Source organism: Tursiops truncatus, chromosome 1, assembly GCF_011762595.2.
Source record: "Tursiops truncatus isolate mTurTru1 chromosome 1, mTurTru1.mat.Y, whole genome shotgun sequence".
Lineage (NCBI taxonomy): Eukaryota > Metazoa > Chordata > Mammalia > Artiodactyla > Delphinidae > Tursiops > Tursiops truncatus.
The window spans coordinates 122,877,527-122,896,336 of record NC_047034.1 but is presented as its reverse complement, the minus strand read 5'-3'; the positions used below and the strand labels follow the sequence as shown (position 1 = coordinate 122,896,336).

At 38.7% G+C, this 18,810-nt stretch overlaps 1 protein-coding gene across 4 annotated transcripts in view; it reads right to left on the bottom strand.

Moving 5' to 3' along the window:
- The window catches only part of PTGER3 (prostaglandin E receptor 3), a 69,478-nt gene that overhangs the window by 10,467 nt on the left and 40,201 nt on the right, over nucleotides 1–18,810 (bottom strand). Inside the window, exon 3 of one of the 4 annotated variants that reach the window (XR_012324268.1) lies at nucleotides 3,704–3,894. The exons of 1 other annotated variant lie outside the window; for it this stretch is intronic. Coding sequence is in view for 2 of the 3 variants with exons in the window: in XM_004312299.4 (XP_004312347.1) it covers nucleotides 15,088–15,267 (180 nt within the window). In the remaining variant the exon portion in view is untranslated. Of the gene's footprint in view, nucleotides 1–3,703; nucleotides 3,895–6,896; nucleotides 7,028–14,473; nucleotides 15,268–18,810 lie in introns of those variants that run through there. 2 more of the 4 variants (XM_019919528.3, XM_004312299.4) reach the window with 2 other exon arrangements.

The following is an 18,810-nucleotide window of genomic DNA, read 5'->3' as shown; positions in this document are numbered from 1 at the left end:
ACCGCAACGAAGAGTAGCCCCTGCTCGCCGCAACTAGAGAAAGCCCGCGTGCAGCAACGAAGACCCAACACAGCCAAAGTTAAATAAATAAGTAAATTAAAAAAAAAAAAAAAAAAAAGAAAGAAAGAAAAGCACAAGTGCAGCTGGCAGTAATGGGCACTTCACTTTGGGACTAAGACTGGGTGAAGCTGGGCAGCAGCTGAGGAGGCAGAACGGCTTCCCACCTCAGAGAAGTCTAAGACTTTGACACAATTTGAGGGATTACAGACTGATAACTGGTAGCCAGAAGCAGGAAGGAAGGCTAAATGTTAAAAATCCCATTCTGTATTACTCAGCCATAAAAAGGAACGAAATTGGCTCATTTGTAGAGACGTGAGTGGATCTAGAGACTGTCATACAGAGTGAAGTAAGTCAAAAAGAGAAAAACAAATATCGTATATTAACGCATATATGTGGAACCTAGAAAAATGGTACAGATGAACTGGTTTACAGGGCAGAAATTGAGACACAGATGTAAAGAACAAACATATGGACTCCAAGGAGGGAAAGTGGCCGGGGGGAAAGTGGCCAAGGGGGATGGTAGTGGTGTGATGAACTGGGAGATTGGGATTGACATGTATACACTAATATGTATGAAATGGATAACTAATAAGAACCTGCTGTATAAAAAAATAAAGTGAAATTCAAAAATTCAAAAAAAAAAAAATCCCATTCTGGGAGGAGCATCCCAGACTCTACAGGGAGCAATGGTTGCTCTAGCCTCTGGCTTCCAGGGAATACTATCCACCCCTCTGCCATACCTGTTACAGTGCCTGCAACATCTGCTCTCACATCTGGCTTCTCAGGAGACTCGGAGAAGCTGGATCAACACTGAGGTTGTACCTCACCCCCGAAATTTTCTTTATTTCATGCTACAAAGTAAGTGGGGGGGGGAGTTTTCCCTTCAGAAATCTGGCTTACATTATATAAATGAAATACGAGAGTTTCTCAATACCCTGAAATCTAGCCAGCCTTTTGTGGGTAATATCCAGAGGTGGGGAAATTTTGACTGAATACTACTTCTCTGTAAGAAGAATATAATAGTTTCTTCCACAGCATTCGATAAAATCTTTGGATACTATACTTCCCAAGAGCCAATTTAGTCATTTTTCCACTGCTAAGAAAATTTAAATCTCTTTTCCAACTAGATTTTTTTCATTAGGAGGGCACTTATAATGCATTTTACTTGAATATTTATTTCAAAATTCCAATTCCAACTTATCACCAAATCCAAGTGATTCTTGGGTTTTTTTTTTAATGTATCTGGGAAATCCTTTCTTCCCTAACCATTCTGCATCTTTCTTAGTTCCTCCTTTATTACCCACCCACAGTGTCACTGCAACCTTCTTTAGTCCCCTAAGTGATTTCTCTGCCTCTAGCGTCTGCCATAACCCAGCCCTCATAAAATCCCACATTCAGCCTATGGCATCGAAAAAAAAATGGATTCTAAAATATACCTGGTTAGAATCCTGGTTCCAATAGTTATTAGCTGTGTGACCTTAAGGAAGTTAGTTGAATTTGCATGGCATCAGTTTCCTCCTCAGTTAAATGGGAACAGCAGTAGTTCTACCCCATAATATTATCAGTAGGATTAAAAGGGAGAATGTATAGGAAGTGCTTAAAACAGAAATTGACACGGAGTAAGCTCTCAGGAAGTATTAGCTATTTCAGCTACATTGGACATGTCATTCGTTATAACACCTGCACCTACAGACCCTTATAAGGGAAGTTCCTCTGCTCACAGCCCCACTGAAGGGGTATCCACATCCACAGGCTACCATATTTTGTACAAGGATTCTGCATATCCCAGGAATACCCAGTTGGACAAGGTATACAAACCTAAGACATAGCCTTGCCAGTCAAGGAACAATGAGCTGACAAGGCAGATATTTCCTCTCTTGAGAATCTGAATTTGAAAATGTTGAAAAGATAAGGCAGTTAGCAGCAGGACCAGTGCCATGAGGAAGCAGATGTTGTAAGTAAAGAAAATTATAAAGTTAAGAAATTATATTGACAGTGGAGAGAAAGACTTGGCAGTTGGTAATGGAAACACGATCAAACAGGTAGAAAATAGCTAGGTCCAATGATGCTGGAGGATTAGCAAGGAACTCATTTATTCCAACAGTTGATTCTCTGGATCCTCCAACTCCAGGCCATGATATTCCATTATAATAAACCTCCCTTGCTTGAGCTAACCTGAGTGGTGCTCCATTTCTTACATCGCAAAGAGACTAAATAACAACATTGGCCATTGCAGACACCTTAGTTGATGAGTTGGTAATTGGATCCCTACTTTAGCAATTCTTACTGCCCATAAATCACCTCACTGCCCTCCAATTCACCCTGTACACTGTCCCTACAATTCTCCTCATCCTGAATGGGCTCCCATTCTTTTTTTTTTTTTAATTTCTATTTATTATTTTTGGCTGCGTTGGGTCTTTTTTTTTTTTTTTTTTTTTTTTTTTTGCGGTACGCGGGCCTCTCCCTGTTGTGGCCTCTCCCGTTGCGGAGCACAGGCTCTGGACGTGCAGGCTCAGTGGCCATGGCTCACGGGCCTAGCCGCTCCGCAGCATGTGGGATCTTCCCGGACCGGGGCACGAACCCGTGTCCCCTGCATCGGCAGCCAGACTCTCAACCACTGCGCCACAAGGGAAGCCCTCTTTTTTTTTTTTTAACATCTTTATTGGATATAATTGCTTTACAGTGATGTTAGTTTCTGCTTTATAACAAAGTGAATCAGCTGTACGTATGCATATATCCCCATATCTCCTCCCTCTTGCATCTCCCTCCCACCCTCCCTCCCTATCCCACCTCCCCTCCCTATCCCACCTCTCTAGGTGGTCACAGAGCACCGAGCTGATCTCCCTGTGCTATGCAGCTGCTTCCCACTAGCTATCTATTTTATGTTTGGTAGTGTATATATGTCCATGCCACTCTCTCACTTCGTCCCAGCTTACCCTTCTCCCTCCCTGTGTCCTCAAGCCCATTCTCTAGGTCTGCATCTTTATTCCTGTCCTGCCCTATATATGTCCATGCCACTCTCTCACTTCGTCCCAGCTTACCCTTCTCCCTCCCTGTGTCCTCAAGTCCATTCTCTAGGTCTGCATCTTTATTCCTGTCCTGCCCTTAGGTCCTTCAGAACCATTGTTTTTTTTTTTTTAGATTCCATATATATGTGTTAGCACATGGTATTTGTTTTTCTCTTTCTGACTTACCTCACTCTGTATGACAGTTTCTAGGCCCATCCACCTCACTGCAAATAACTCAATTTTGTTTCTTTTTATGGCTGAGTAATATTCCATTGTATATATGTTGGGCTCTCATTCTTTGGGGGAATATGCAAAGCCTACTTTTCTTTCAAGAGCTAGGTCAAATCCCACTTTCTCCATGCATACCTGGGTACCATACCAGACAGAACTGGATCCAGGCTTGCAGAACCTGAAGAATATACAACTTTCTTTAATGAAATGAATATAAAACCAGACCTCGGAAAAGGCCTGTGAAATGAGGGGCTTTGAGGCCTGAGCTTCATTAGCTTAACCATATATCTGCCTCTGGTACCAACTCAGGAGGAACTTTTCCTCAGTGAGATTATTCTACCAGGTACATTTACAGCAATATGTATAATCACACAGAGCTGTTAGATAAATTATTACAGTCTTACACCTGGCCTCCCACTTTGGGAACATCAGTTGTGAGTGGGCTGCAACATTCTTCCTTCCATTTGGCTAGAATTGGGGTTATTCGGACATAGCCAAAGTCACTTAGAAGTATAAGTATCTCCTGATTGTAAGTTCCATGGAAGCAGGGTTCACATCTATTTTGTTTCTGCATCATGCCCACATATCACAGCGCCTGGAACAAAGGATGAACTCAATAAATATTTGCTGAGTGAATGAATGCATGCATGATCTTTTCATTAAGATTCTAGTTCTTTAAAAGCAGGGCCTGTACTACAAAATACTCTCTAACTAACTCCAAAGAGCCCAGCATGATGTATGACACAGAGTGGCACTAGTTAGTATTTGCTGGCTGACTTATGATGCACTATGTATGTATAAGGGAGATTTTTTTTCTTTAAGCTTGGTGATAACCATGCACACCTGGTCAAATTCACAACCTGCCTTATCTTGTATGCACTCCCCAGGTCTATAAAGGTAAACCATGCAAAAGGAAGAACAATTGATTGGCATCAACAAGATAGTAGACTAGAGACTAACCCTTTCCTACACCATCCTTGCTGCTCTCTGATTCACTGAATTTGGTTGGTTTGTTCCACATCTGGAGTTTTCTGGTTCTCAGAACCAGGAGGATATAGCCCTATACCCAGACATAGACTTTAATCTGAGCTTGGTTCCTGAAAAATCCTGGCCTGCAGGGATTTATTGTCATGGAGAACTTGAGCTGGCCAGAGGCCTATTAATGTCCATAACTGTCGGTTTGAATAATGAAAACTTGTTGTTACTGGGTATACAGTACTGTATGGCCTAGCTATTGTAGCTATCTGTTATGTTGCTAATTCATTTAAATAATAACATTATTTAGATTGATCAAAATAACAAAATTATTTTAACTTTTCAAAATTACTGAGAAAATAAAGGTAACCTAGGAACTCACAACCTACTCGCCAATTGAAAGGGAAAATATTTTTTAAACTTATTTTTTCAAAGATGGGAAAAAAGGAAGTTGTGCAGTTCAGAAAAATAGGGGAAGTATTTTGAGGAAACAACAACAATATTCTTTGAAGCTTTAAATACCTCCTAATTATTTTTTGGATCAGTAAAAGTATTGTTTCCCATTTCCTCCCCACAGCCATGGGAACCGTTCCATCATCATAGTCCCAGGCAAATGAGACCAATTTAAGAAGGAGGAAATGGCATGGAGGCAGTCAAAAGCCTTTCTAGTGCTAGGAGGTGGGGATGATATAGGAAGAGAAGCAGGAGAGATGTCTTTACTTCTCCACCACAACTGCCGCAGCATCAAACCCCACAAGTGGGAGGGTGACAAAAGAATAGAAACCTCAAGTAGAAAGAAGGGATGGTTACAAGTCTTTGAGGACACAGTCTCAGAGTGTGCCCTGGCACATATGTATGGATACTTCTGGGGAAGGGGAATAGCAGAGAGAGGCCATGATGATTGTCTGGGTGCCCCCAGCCCTCACATGGTAGAGAAGGTCCCCCAGAGTCTCCCTGGGGTTCATGGAAAAGAGAAGAAAGCTAAGCGCCAGAAGAGCTGCCATGGAGCTGCTATGTTCAGGACCAGAGTGACACCCTGGCAGAGATAGCAGTTCCTATGGGTTGGACAGCCCAAAGCAGTTTCCAGAGGAAGGAAGTGGCAGAGCCTTGAGGATCTGCTGTGCCAGTGAGACAGCAATAGGGCCGTCAGCAAAGTAGGACCACAGGGCTTAAGTGTGCTGAGGAAATAGTTCACAGGCTTCAGCAGTCCTGAATCAACGGGGGATGCCAGCAGCTACCCAGCAACCAGGAAGACCAAAATCAATTCTAGAGAGGGTAGGGAGGACTCAGCGGACAGAACCAGGTCCTCTGTGTGGACAAGTTGCCTCTCTATCTGCCCCCATTGCCATGAGGGAATATAAGTTTATTCCTTCACACAGATGCCATCTTGGCTAAGGAAAGAAGGAGCTGGGAGAAACCATGAAGAAAGAACACATCGCTCAAAGAGACTGAGTTAATGCAAACTGAGAAAACAGATGGACAACATACCTTCAACTGTAAGTTTAAGAACCTACCCTCTACTGTTCCACCTCCCAGCCCCTGACCCAGCCAGCAGAGAACATAGACTTGTAAGGAAGTTTTGTTCTGTATAGAAGATTTTTAAAGACATTTAAAAAATACTAAGTTTAGACTGTACAATTATCACCTTAGCCTTTAGCAAAAGTAGAGACTCCAAGAGCTAAAAAAATGCAAATAGCACCAAATAAATATAGTGACCACCTTTTAAATCTGTGACTATGGGCCTTTGTTTTCCAGTTTAAGGCATTATAAGGGAGATCAAGAAGGAAGCTGAAACAGTGCTGAGATGACTAATAAAAAATAATAAAATAATAAAAAATATATATTTTAATAAATGTTTATGTGTAATTGGGTTAAGCCTGTTCTGAATAGATGCTAATCGACCCCTGAGATGCCTGAGAATTGCTGGCTATTGTTGCAATTGAAATAATAGAGATAATGTGCAAAATTAGACCAAAGATAAATTCCAAGATGCACTGATTTTTTTTCGATTTTTCAAGTTAAACTGCTATAGGTGGGTTTCCATTTGCATTCATCTGAAAACATAGAATTCAAGTTTTGGAGATGCTGAGATTTTATTCCCTTGAGCAAAATGTTCTGCACTGTTCTAATCAGCCTGACCAGTTCTGAAGAAAACAGAGCAGCCAGTTGAAGAGAAAACTGGTGAAAGGATAAAATGTCAAATATACCAAATAGATTTTGCTTGCTAGCAACAAGGGAAGAAAGACTCAAAAATTGGGGACAGCTTTTCTCTTTCTCAAAGATAAAATATGCTCCGCTCTGAAACTGCATTGTATTTTGCAGGAAGAAGCTAGAGCAAATTTCAAAATTAAACAGGAGGAGGTGATAAACAGAATGGTTTCACTGCAGACAAATGACCGGCTCTCCCTCTGGCCGGTCCTGAATTTTACAAATTCTCCCAGGAGTCCCTGTGTCATTAGGAAGCAAAAACACCTTCTCATTAAGCCCAATCCTAAGTTACCTTACAAGCAGGAGAGAAAGTATGAAAGGAAAAACAAAAAAAGAAACAAAAAAAAGGACTGAAAAAGATGCATACTTAGTAACCCAGATCATGATAAGCTCTTAGTTTTTAGCAAAACTCACAGGCCTGGGCAGCAAGCAGAAGTGCCCTCTTTTTGTGCAGCCATCTGCTGCCAGCGGTGATATTCTCTCCACTGCAGAAGCGGCTCTGCATCCAACAGGGAAGGTCTGAATGTTCTCAGTAGTGTGCACGCCTAGATTGGACATAAGGACTACATTTTTGCTGAAAATCTTGTTTGTTGAATCTAATCAGTACTGTTGGAAAAACCACCTTACCACTGCTGCCCAAGATTATTTCTGGCTGCAGAAAAAATGCCCAGGCATCAGAACAGAGTCAAAGCCTTTCTTTCATGGGGCCTTAGAGGATTTCTCCAAGATAAACTTGATGCTTCAGAAAATAATCATAGTAGTAGTTCTTCACTAAGTGAATTCACAGCAATTACATTCTAACCTGAAATCAGGTGAGAATCGCAGCTAACACTTCTCACTAACTCTGTGGACTTGGCCACGTGATTTACCCTCCCCGAGCCTCAGACTTCTCATCTGGAAAGTAGTGGTAATAACACCTACCTTGTGGCATTGACATGAGAATTTGATAACATATGTAAAATATAGGTGCTCATAAAATGATATCTGCCACTATTGTTATTATCACTATTGTTGTTAGTGTTCATGTATATTTAAAATCATTTTCTTTTCTAGAAGTTTGGTTCCTTACATTTTTCTTTTCTATTAAAAAGCCCATTTTAAAGCCGGTGTGATCAAAAGAGTGAATTATTCAAGAAATACATCAAAACATGGAATCTAGGAAACAGGGTATCTAATAAAAAAAAGGCAATAGGCTGAATAGAAGAGAAACTTTAAAAAAAATCTTAGGCTCTAAAGGAGGTACAGATTATCTGATAGGTTTGAGCACTTGGAAAACTGTTAAGATTTGGTCATTAGCACAAAGAAAGTTAAGCAAATTTAACTTGATAATTTCTTAACTCTAGAAAATAAAAAAATGTGTCCAAGAAAAGAAACATGATGACAGTTCTACTGATTCTGCAGTTAAGAATATTTACATTGTCATAAAAACGCAAACACTGAATTCTGATTTAATAAAATTATGTTAGAACCATAATGGGACAATGCGTGAGGAGAGAGTTAAATCCAGCAAAATAGAAAATTAGCCTACAAGGTCCAAAGTTGATTATGCAGGATACAAAAACATAAATATGTTATTTAGAAATATGATGGTATATTTCAGAAGAAATGTTGGAAAAAAGCTGGAGAGCAGGCTGGTGGGGGGAGGGTTAGAATGAGGAGTGTGGGTATCATTAGCTTTTTATAACTGAATGAAAGATTCTTTAAATTCTATAGTGCTTTACAGTTTTCAAAAGTTTCACATACATGATTTCATGTAATCCCATAACCCTTTTATTTATCCCCTAACCCTATATTGCCCCCATCCCCCCACTAGTAACCACTAGTTTGTTCTCTATATCTGTGAGTCTGTTTCCCTTTTGTTTTATTCACTAGTTTGTTGTATTTTTCAGATTCCACATATAAGTGATATCAGACAGTATTTGTCTTTCTCTGTCCAACTTATTTCACTCAGAATAATGCCTTCCAAGTCTATCCATGTTGCTGCAAATGGCAAAATTTCATTCTTTTCATGGCTGAGTAGTATTCCAGTGTGTGTGTGTGTGTGTGTGTGTGTGTGCGTGCGCGCGCGTGTGTGTATCACATCTTCTTTATCTATTCAGCTGTCATAATAAACATTTAGTGCCACTTGACTTTTTAAAGGCATGAACATAAAATATTGTGATTAAAAATGAAACACTGAAGAAAAGAAATACACATTTGAGATATAATGGACATCCCATACACAGACACACACACCCATTGATAAGCCCAAGTGTATGAAAATCTACACAACCTAATCTTTGTAATATTTCCTGAGCCAAAAATAAAGAAGTAAATGAGATCTGTCATCTAACAATCAATATTATAGGATTTGGTAGTTTGGATGAGGAGGAAAAGGAAAGGAGGCAGAAAAACTTAAGAAATGGAAGGCATGGCCCCTGAATTCAATGATCCTCCAGTCTGGTAAGAGGACAATCTCATAGGAGAAGGAGGCTGGAAAACTAAAAGTTCTTTTTAGGGAGAAAAGGAACAGAAACCTTTTATAGGCATTTCTGTCTATGTCGCCTAGAGATTTCCTATGAGCTTTTCAAAATTCAAAAGAGAAAAACTTGTCTGTGTTTAGCTGACAAGATGAGCTTCATGACATTCCAGAGAGAAGGGAAAATCATGTTTTTTCAGCTACAGGATAACACATAGATCAACCAACCTCTGATTGTACAGATGAGGCAAATAAACTTAAAAAAAGCTATGTATCTTTCCCTATGTGGGACCAGAACTAGACTTCTAATATCACTTGTGTGTTCTGGTGAAAGCCCAATACTAAGTTAGCCAGACTGTACTATAGTGGTTTGAGATGAGAAAAATCATAATTAAATTTAATGTTCCATTGATGAAATCCAGATAATAAAATAATATTAACCATTACCTACTTGTATAGTGCTTTCAAAAGTGTCCTTATCTTCATTCTTATTTAATCCTAATAATCCTGTGCTGATAAGAAAATTCAAGTTCAGAGAGGTTTAGTAAATTGTCAAGGGCAAACAACCACTGAATAGCAAATTAGATAAACAGACTTAAGTGTTCTGACTCCTTGTCCAACACTGGGAGTTTTTCTTTTTCATTATAACCCACTACAATTTACAGAACATTTTAGAGAAATGATGTTGCTTTAAAAATGCTTTAAAATACTTTAAACATGCAATCTCTCAGTAGTGGTCAAATATTAATTAATTAAATTAATAAATGAATTATTTTAGGTTTCAATGACAATTCTGCTGAAGGGATAGTAGCAGAAATATGCAAAATGGCTATGGTGGGAGAAAATCTGTCATAAGGAGAGGAGCCATGCATGTCTAACTAGGGCTGCAAAACATTTAAGGTAGCAGTTCCTCTTCAGAGCTTGGCAATAAATGAATATTACTTCTCCAAAATTTTTCAAGTAAATATTAATTCTGTCACTGCAATTCTTAAAATAAAGAGGCCAGGCAAAAAAAATAATAATAATAATGGTCAAGGAATGTTGAAAATAAGTAACAAAGAGCAATTGTTCTTCCTCTAAAAATGGCTTTTCATGGATCTTCTAAGGAGAAGACTCCAAACCACTGACTTATGAAAATCAACTTGCAATTTCATGCATACTATGTACAGCTGTCCAATTCACATACACACATCCAGAATGTAGGATGCTCTGGTATCAAAGTGTAGGGTTTCCAAAATATAAATATTTCAGTGCTCTAAGATGGCACTTTTTTCCTCAATAAGACAAGAAAAATGCAAAGATAAATGTCATTAATTGCTCCAGATGTTTCCCTCTAGAGAAGTGCAAACTATAAACATCAATACTGCATTCCACTAATAGCTTCAAGCATTGGCTTAAAGTATCATTAATTTTACATTTGTAAGGTCTGCAAGTGTATGCCTTGCATTTTACTGGAAGTTTCAATCAATAGGTCCTCCTTGCTGCTTTCATTCTAAATAGCAACACAAAACTATAGTACAGGCAGAAGTGTAAAAATATATTTATCCATATACATAACATAACATAAAGTCACGTAACAGAAAATAACTGGAAGTTAGATTCTAACCATTTTGGAGATTGCATTTTTCAGGTGAGGTGATATTTATTTTAACTGATTTTTTTTTTAATAGTTGGTTTTAAATCTCTCTTGCTGGATCAACACAAGGCAAAACTAAAACTCTGTGTAAGGCAAATGTGTCATTGGATAAGTTGTAATTCTTTTCCAAAAAATGGTCCTTTCATTTTTCAACCTGTTTTTGGCAAGTAACCTATATTGCTCCTCTTCTGTTTGGGATGGTGTTGTTTCTTTTCCCCGCATTATGGCAGTTTTAAAAAATGATTGCAGTTCTGGGCTTCCCTGGTGGCGCAGTGGTTGAGAGTCCGCCTGCCGATGCAGGGGATGCGGGTTCGTGCCCCGGTCCCGAAGGATCCCACATGCCGCGGAGTGGCTGGGCCCGTGAGCCATGGCCGCTGAGCCTGCGCGTCCGGAGCCTGTGCTCCGCAACGGGAGAGGCCACAACAGTGAGAGGCCCGCGTACCGCAAAAAAAAAAAAAAAAAAAATGATTGCAGTTCCTTTTAATAATTCTGCCCCCATTATGTTGATTTACTATTATGGGCATCATTCTGATTGACTATTATGGGCATGTCGTTCCTTGACATGAGATGTCAAGGAATTTTGGCATTCACAGGGAAGTAATTATGTTGATTTAGCTGCAGTTTTCGATTTTAATTTTCAAACCAAACATGGACACTTGTGAGGTTCCTTGAATCACAAAGATTTTCTCACATTGAGAATTCTTAACCTATGTGTATAAATTTCCAAGACATCTGTAGACAGACTTTAGGAGGACTGCACAATCTCTGACACTGTAAAAAAAATTCTCTGTGCTTTTTGTGAGAAGGGGATCCAAAACTTTCACCAGATTATCAGAGGGGTCTCTGACCCCACAGTGTTTAAGAACCAGTGTTCCACTGGGTACTTCTAGTTAAATCTAATTTTAAAAGGCCTCAATGGGTTGTAATGGTTTCAGAATTATTTTCTTCCAATGTTCTTTTCAAAATTGAATTCAAACAACCTTGCATGTTATATTCAAAGACTTCTTTTTAAAGGATTGCATAATAATATTAGGCATAAGCACTGATTATCCATAGACCTTCCCTACTTTGCCTCAGAAATTTACAGTAAACTAATGAGTACCTTTGTTTTCATTTTAATTTTGGGTCAGATTTGTGGTTTAAGTTTTTCAAATTCCCATTTCATGCAAACTAGAGTTTAAATGTCAGTTATAGAGATCATGACTTGAACTCTGTCAGCAAAATGTATGGTAATAGCTCTATACCTGAGGTACTGCAGACTGGCACAAACTCAGAAAGGCACAGGCTGATAAAGAGACATTTGCCCCAGATTTGACTGCTCTTTGATAAAGATTATGTCTCAGATTAAATAAAGCTCTTACAACTCTGTAACACAGATCAGACATGCAAAAATTCCATTACAGACAAAATTTGGTAAATTAGTTCTCTCTTACTAACGCACCTTGCCTGGAAATGTGAACTTAATTAAGAGGAATTATAACAGATTTTCGAGGTCCTGAGAGAAATGGACCATCTTTAGATATCCCTTTGAGAGACATATAATCCTAGGGCCTCTTATCAAGAACAAAATAGGGATTGGAGGCATCAATAGAAAGATGATAGTTTCTAAGAAATTGTACCTCTTTGTCTGTGAATAGATTTATGTGATTACGGAAGTGGATCAGGGCCCACGGTGATCAGGGCACTGCTGTAGTGGTAGTGCCACATTTTTGTGCAGTCAGACACAAACTGGCATTTTAATGCCTGCTTCCTTGAGAAATGCCAGAATGGTGCCTGTCAGGACCAAGATCCCACAGATGGCCTTGTCCTGAAAACCCTCACACATAGCTTCCTCTTAGTGGCCATGGCCCTTGCCCTAAGGCAGAGGGTCCCAACTAGGGGCCAATATGTCCTCCATGCTGCGTTTGGCAATGTCTGGGGACATTTTTGATTGTCACAACTAGGGTGATATTACTGGCATCCAGTGAGTAGAGGCCAGGGTAGCTGCTAAACAGCTTACAATGTACAGGACAACACCCCACAGCAAAGAATTATCTGCCCCAATGTGTCAAGAGTTCCATGGTTCAGGGCTTCCCTGGTGGCGCAGTGGTTGAGAGTCCGTCTGCCGATGCGGAGGACGCAGGTTCGTGCCCCGGTCTGGGAAGATCCCACATGCCGCGGAGTGGCTGGGCCCGTGAGCCATGGCCACTGAGCGTGCGCGTCCGGAGCCTGTGCTCCGCAACGGGAGAGGCCACAGCAGTGAGAGGCCCGCGTACCACAAAAAACCCCCAAAAAACAAAAAACAAAAAACGAAAAGAGTTCCATGTTTCAGAAATCCTGCCCTAAGGCCAAGTCACTTTTCCCCACTCTGTGAGATTACAGAGGTATGCACGATTCAGACCCACACTTTTTACAGGGCCACTAGAATTTAGTCAGTTTGAATGCCTTGGAAATTGTACTGCTTTGGGCAGAGTGGAGTGAAAAAGTATCTTAAAATGTGCCTCCACCTTCCTGGTTAATAGCAACTCCTTTCTCCAAAATGCAGATTAAATGTCAACTCCTACAGGAAACTATTTCTTACTTCAGCATCACCTCCCCCATATGCTTTCATTACCATAGGCTTACCCCAATAGCAGCTCTGTTCAAATGATTTGCTATTCCCCTACTAGATTATAAATTCATTGAAAGCTGGGTATTTTTGTTTGTTTTTTTAAATCCCTGTGTCTTAGTGCCTACCAGAATGCTTAGGCCATAATTGGTACACAACAAATATATGTTGAAGAAAAGAACAAGTCTGGAGGACTGGCTTGGATTCTGAGTACCTTCCTCCAAAATAGGTCTACTCAAGACTTTTAGGTGAGCACAACAACCTCCAAGATATCTAAAGATGCCTGACTCCTTGTCCTCTGAGAACATGAAACTGGGCAATGTCATTCCATGGCATGTAGGTTCATCAGCGTTGTAGTGGAAATTCTTGGTGTACCGGAAGATAGCCATAATGATGTTTACCTCAAATGCTACAAGACTGTAGAGATCATAAGATCTGGTCAGGGGCTTCCCTGGTGGTCCAGTGGTTAAGAACCCACCTTCCAATGCAGGGGATGTGGGTCTGATCCTTGGTTGGGGAACTAAGATCCCACATGCCATGGGGCAACTATTCAGACTACTGAGGCCGTGCGCACTGCAGCCTGTGCGCCACAACTAGAGAAGTCCACGTACCACAACAACAAAGAGCCCGTGCGCAGCGATAAAGACCCAGTGCAGCCAAAAAAAAAAAAAAAGATTTGGTCAGCGATTTACGGCAGAACTCTCCCTAAATGCCTTTTCTTAGGAGGAAGGAGGGCGAGCTCGGCGTGTTACTTATAATGAGCTTGGCTTTGCAGTCTATGTTCTACAGAACTTCTCCCATCACTGAGGGAGGAAGAAGTAGAGTTGAGCTAAATAAGCACATGGAATAGGGTAGTTGGGTAGCCCAACACATCTCTACCAGTAATCAGCTCACACCAATACACAGGTACAAGTCTGCTGAAGGAGCTGACTATAAACAAGGGCAATTCTTATGTTGGCTGCCTGTAGATTATACTCAAATCCACAAGAAAGTAGGAGAACTAAGTTTAGAATAATTTATAAATGTGCTTTTGTATTAAAAACAAAAATTCTGAGATTATAACATGACTAGGTATCATATTGAAAAGCACCTCTCAAGTTTATAGCACATCAGTGATAATTTGTACTACATGTTATTATGGAATATAAAACAAAATGATTTAAATGTTACAGATAGGATGATGCTATTGCATTACATTGTGCTGTTATCTTGGCAAAGCACATCAAATAGGATTTTAGCAAAATGCTTAATGTGATTATAAGTAAAACATTCCTGACATGAGTTGGCATCAGGAAAGAAAGACAGGGACATTTCAGAATATTCGACTTTATTTTCCATTGACAAGCACAACATAAATAACGTACATTTGTTAAGTACACAGACTGGCTCTGACTAGAATGCCGTCAAAATTCTGATGTACTTTTCATAGTCTCTTTTATTTTTTGTCTCCACCATATTGAAAACTACCCTTTAAAACATACTGGAAGATATGTTTAAATACACTTAAGATAACTAACTACATAAAGGTGACAACAGTATACCTTCCCATTTAACCAAGTGTGTAGGGATGGGGTGCTGAGTAGGCGAGGTAGAGAAATGTACACTTTCTATACTGAGCTTTACATGATTGATTAAAGTGCCAATGATTTCAATTCTTACTTAGATACATTTTGAAAATAATATATTCATTTGTTGTAAACAGATCAAAATAATCAGTGCCTGTTTTTAATTTGTTTCCTTAAAGAAATGTTCAACTTTATGCTATTTGTACAAAATTGTTTGGTTAAAGAAGAGGGAGAAGGTAAGATATTTCATATATATGCAGGAAGATTGGGAAGAAAAAGAGTTTAGCAGTCAGTGATGAGTTGAGTGAATTTAACATTCACTCTTACAGAAAAGAACACTGGCCACTCCTCGCTTTGTCCTACTGATGCTCAATTATGAAAAGATAAATGTGGCCTCTTCCTCTCCTTGCTTCTGTGAAATGGCCTAAAAGGATGAAGAATCTTGACAAGTTAGAAATACACAGGTTTTCCTTCACCTCTTTCTCTTTGTTCTCTGTCCCACCCTCCATGCCTGTTCCATATGAGTGTCGTTTCAAAAGCTGAAAGAACATTGAAGTCCATCAGTAAGTCATACACATTTTCTCCTGCTGAACATTACAGCTTTGATTTCTACAGAAACTGAAAACCATAGAAAGAAACTATTTTCAAATAACTATTAAAGTCTGGTGATTAGCTAGCTTTTGGCTAGATATCTGATTCACTTTAATTAAAAAGTCAAAATATTCTAATTCTAAAACAATTAACAAAAGGATTTAAGATCTGCTCTAAAAAAATTTAGAAGTGCTATCATCTCTAAAATGCTCAGAAAGCCTGAAAAGGCTAATTTGTATCTGATGGTAATCTCTTTCCTTCTTATCTTTACTCCCATAATAAAATTATTTCATCAAAGCAGATATTAAAAAGCAGACTCAGATGTTTCATATATTAGGACATTAGCATATTAGAAATGTGAAACCATTCTCTCTCTTAAAAACAATCCCAGCTTCACCATAGTAAATATTTCTGTTACTTTTTCTCCGTGAGAAAATGGAAAAACAGGCTGGAGGCAAGGGCACTGGGGAAACAGTCTCGTTCCTAATGAGGAAATAAGCATTCCAGTGGATATTTGAGTTATGTTTTGAAATAGATTGATGTAAAACTTCTGAAAATAAAATAATTTTCATTCTCAATAGATAGTGTGATTTATATATGAATAAATATGGTATATGTCTGATTGAACTGCATTTCTAGAGAATCAAAATGTACTTGTCTTGTGGTATCATAATGTAATGGTTTACAACTCAACTTGTATAAATTATAAGCCTTTAAATAGAATCCTCACTTTAGGAATTATAAAATAGAGACTATATGGGGGCTTCCCTGGTGGCGCAGTGGTTGGGAGTTCGCCTGCCGATGCAGGGGTCACGGGCTCGTGCCCCGGTCCGGGAGGATCCCACATGCCGTGGAGCGGCTGGGTCCGTGAGCCATGGCCGCTGAGCCTGCGCGTCTGGAGCCTGCGCGTCTGGAGCCTGTGCTCCGCAGAGGGAGAGGCCACAGCGGTGAGAGGCCCGCGTACAAAAAAATAATTGTTGACCTCTTTTAGAAAAAAAAAAATGCCTCACTTCTAGACTTGTTGAAGTCTTTCATAAATATGTATAGTTTCAGTTTTCCCTTTGTCACTTTGAGAACAAAGTCACCTTGTACTATTCTTTTTACTTTCTTCAGTTTTATAGGTGGACTCAATCCAAAAAAGGCATTCAGGGAAGGCATGTGAAAAATTTTACTTAATAACTACAACATGAATCATTATAAAATTGAAACCTTTTGCATGAGAGAAATCTAGGGGAAATGAACTTTTACATGTAATTAGTAACTATATTAATGATACCAGTATAATGGAGTTTAATTTTTGAATTTTTCCTAATTCTCTGTTTCATGCTTCATACGTAATCACCACCTGTCAGTAGTCTTAGAATTCTGAACAGATAGCAGCTTCTTAACAAATCTGCATGTGAGTTTTAGACTGATTTCCAAATTTTGTAAATAGACTCTATCATAACCTATGTTAGGAAACATCACAGATTATGTCACCTCTTATTAGCATTGTATTGCAACTCAGAAAACAGTTCTGTCGGTTTAGCCACAATATTACTCTTCATTTAAAAAATGTTATAATCTCATTCATTGAACAATTCTTTTCATTTATTTAGACCTCAATTTTTGCAGATTTGAGACATAACACAATCACAAAGCTAGCAATAAACAAGCAGTTATGAAGATTGGGCATGGTTGGCGACCTAAATTTTTACAGAGGTAAATCATGGAAATTTTAATTATTCCATACTAAGCTTTTTATATGTTTGTAGTAATAAATACTCTCTGTAGTAATAAATCTCTCTGTGTCACTCATCTTCTAGTAATCTGTATATTTCAAGAGAAGCTTTGGGGTTAAAATATGAGAATAAATGGGTAATATATGTGCCTAAAATTTCATAAAACAAAATTTTTCTATTTTCTGTAGCTGACTTAATCCCAATACAAAGAACTATGATAACTGACATGGGGAAGACTGAAAGCAGATCACTAATCTGGGGTCAAAACCAACAAAAACATATAAAGTATTAAATAAATAAAATTCCTAATTCTTGAAAATTTAATATTAGAATATTGCCACAGATTGTCCACCTTATTAAAATACTGTTTTGTCAAAGTTTTTAGTTTGTCTATTACTCAATGCCAGTGTGGTCACAGGGTCTTTTATAGTTAACTTTTACATGAGCTTCCACAATTTTATTCCATAACATGGTCAAAAGGTCTTTTATATAATAAAGAAGTGTTCAGTATATATGTGCACTTTAAAATTGACAATCATTTAAATCTGGCATGATTTAAAATAACTTCATATATAGCATTAGGTAAATTTGATAAATCTTGGGATAACACATTTTGTTTCTTCAATTTAAAATATTTTAAAGATATCCACCATACTTATTTTATTTGAAAAGTAAACTGTTCTAATTGGTTGACGTGTCATCATTCTCTTCTGTGACACAACATAGCGGTATAAATTCACTGTTTGGAAAATCAAAACTGTTTCGTAAAATCTACGACAGCTGACATTACATATATTTCTACATTGCATTCACTCACTACTTTCTATTTAGTTTCCTAGGTCTCTATTTTTTTTTTTAACCAATACTGAGAAGTTTTGTAATTCTCATAATTTATGCATGCATTTTTTTCCTGCTCAGATATATGCATGGCTAAACTAAGTATATGCGAGTGAATTTAAAGGCCAATGAACTTAAACGTGGAAACTGACATACTCTTCTGCAGTGACTTTAGATGTTTACTTCCTAACCACATCTAGGGCCTCTGAACAACATCTCTGAAATCTAACTTCAGCTATCATCCAAAGACTGATATCATTTAGGACTTATATTTCTTATCAGGTTTTCCATGTACTAACAAATGGCTGCCTACATAACAAAACTCACATGCTGTTTACATAATTCTTCCTTTTCCATCTCCTTTTTTTTTTTGACAATAATATTATATTTTAAAGTCTCTACTAAAAAGATAGCCTCTTATGTCCAGATCCTTCTTCCAGAATTACTTGTTTCAATTATTTACCTATTCATTAATTCTTCTTTTTTTAAACATCTTTATTAGAGTATAATTGCTTTACAATGTTGTGTTACTTTCTGTTGTACAACAGAGTGAATCAGCCATATGCATACATATGTCCCCATATCCCTTCCCTCTTGCGTCTCCCTCCCATCCTCCCTATCCTACCCCTCTAGGTGTTCACAAAGCACTGAGCTGATCTCCCTGTGCTATGCAGCTGCTTCCCACTAGCTATCTATTTTACATTTGGTAGTGTATGTATGTCCATGCCACTCTCTCACTTCGTCCCAGCTTACCCTTCCCCCTCCCCATGTCCTCAAGTCCATTCTCTACGTCTGCGTCTTTATTCCTCTCCTGACCCTAGGTTCTTCAGAACCTCTTTTTTTTTTTTTTTTTTAGATTCCTTTTCAAGCTTGTTCAAAAACTGCCATCATCCACAACTACCATGTATCCCTGGGCAGGGATACATGGTTTTG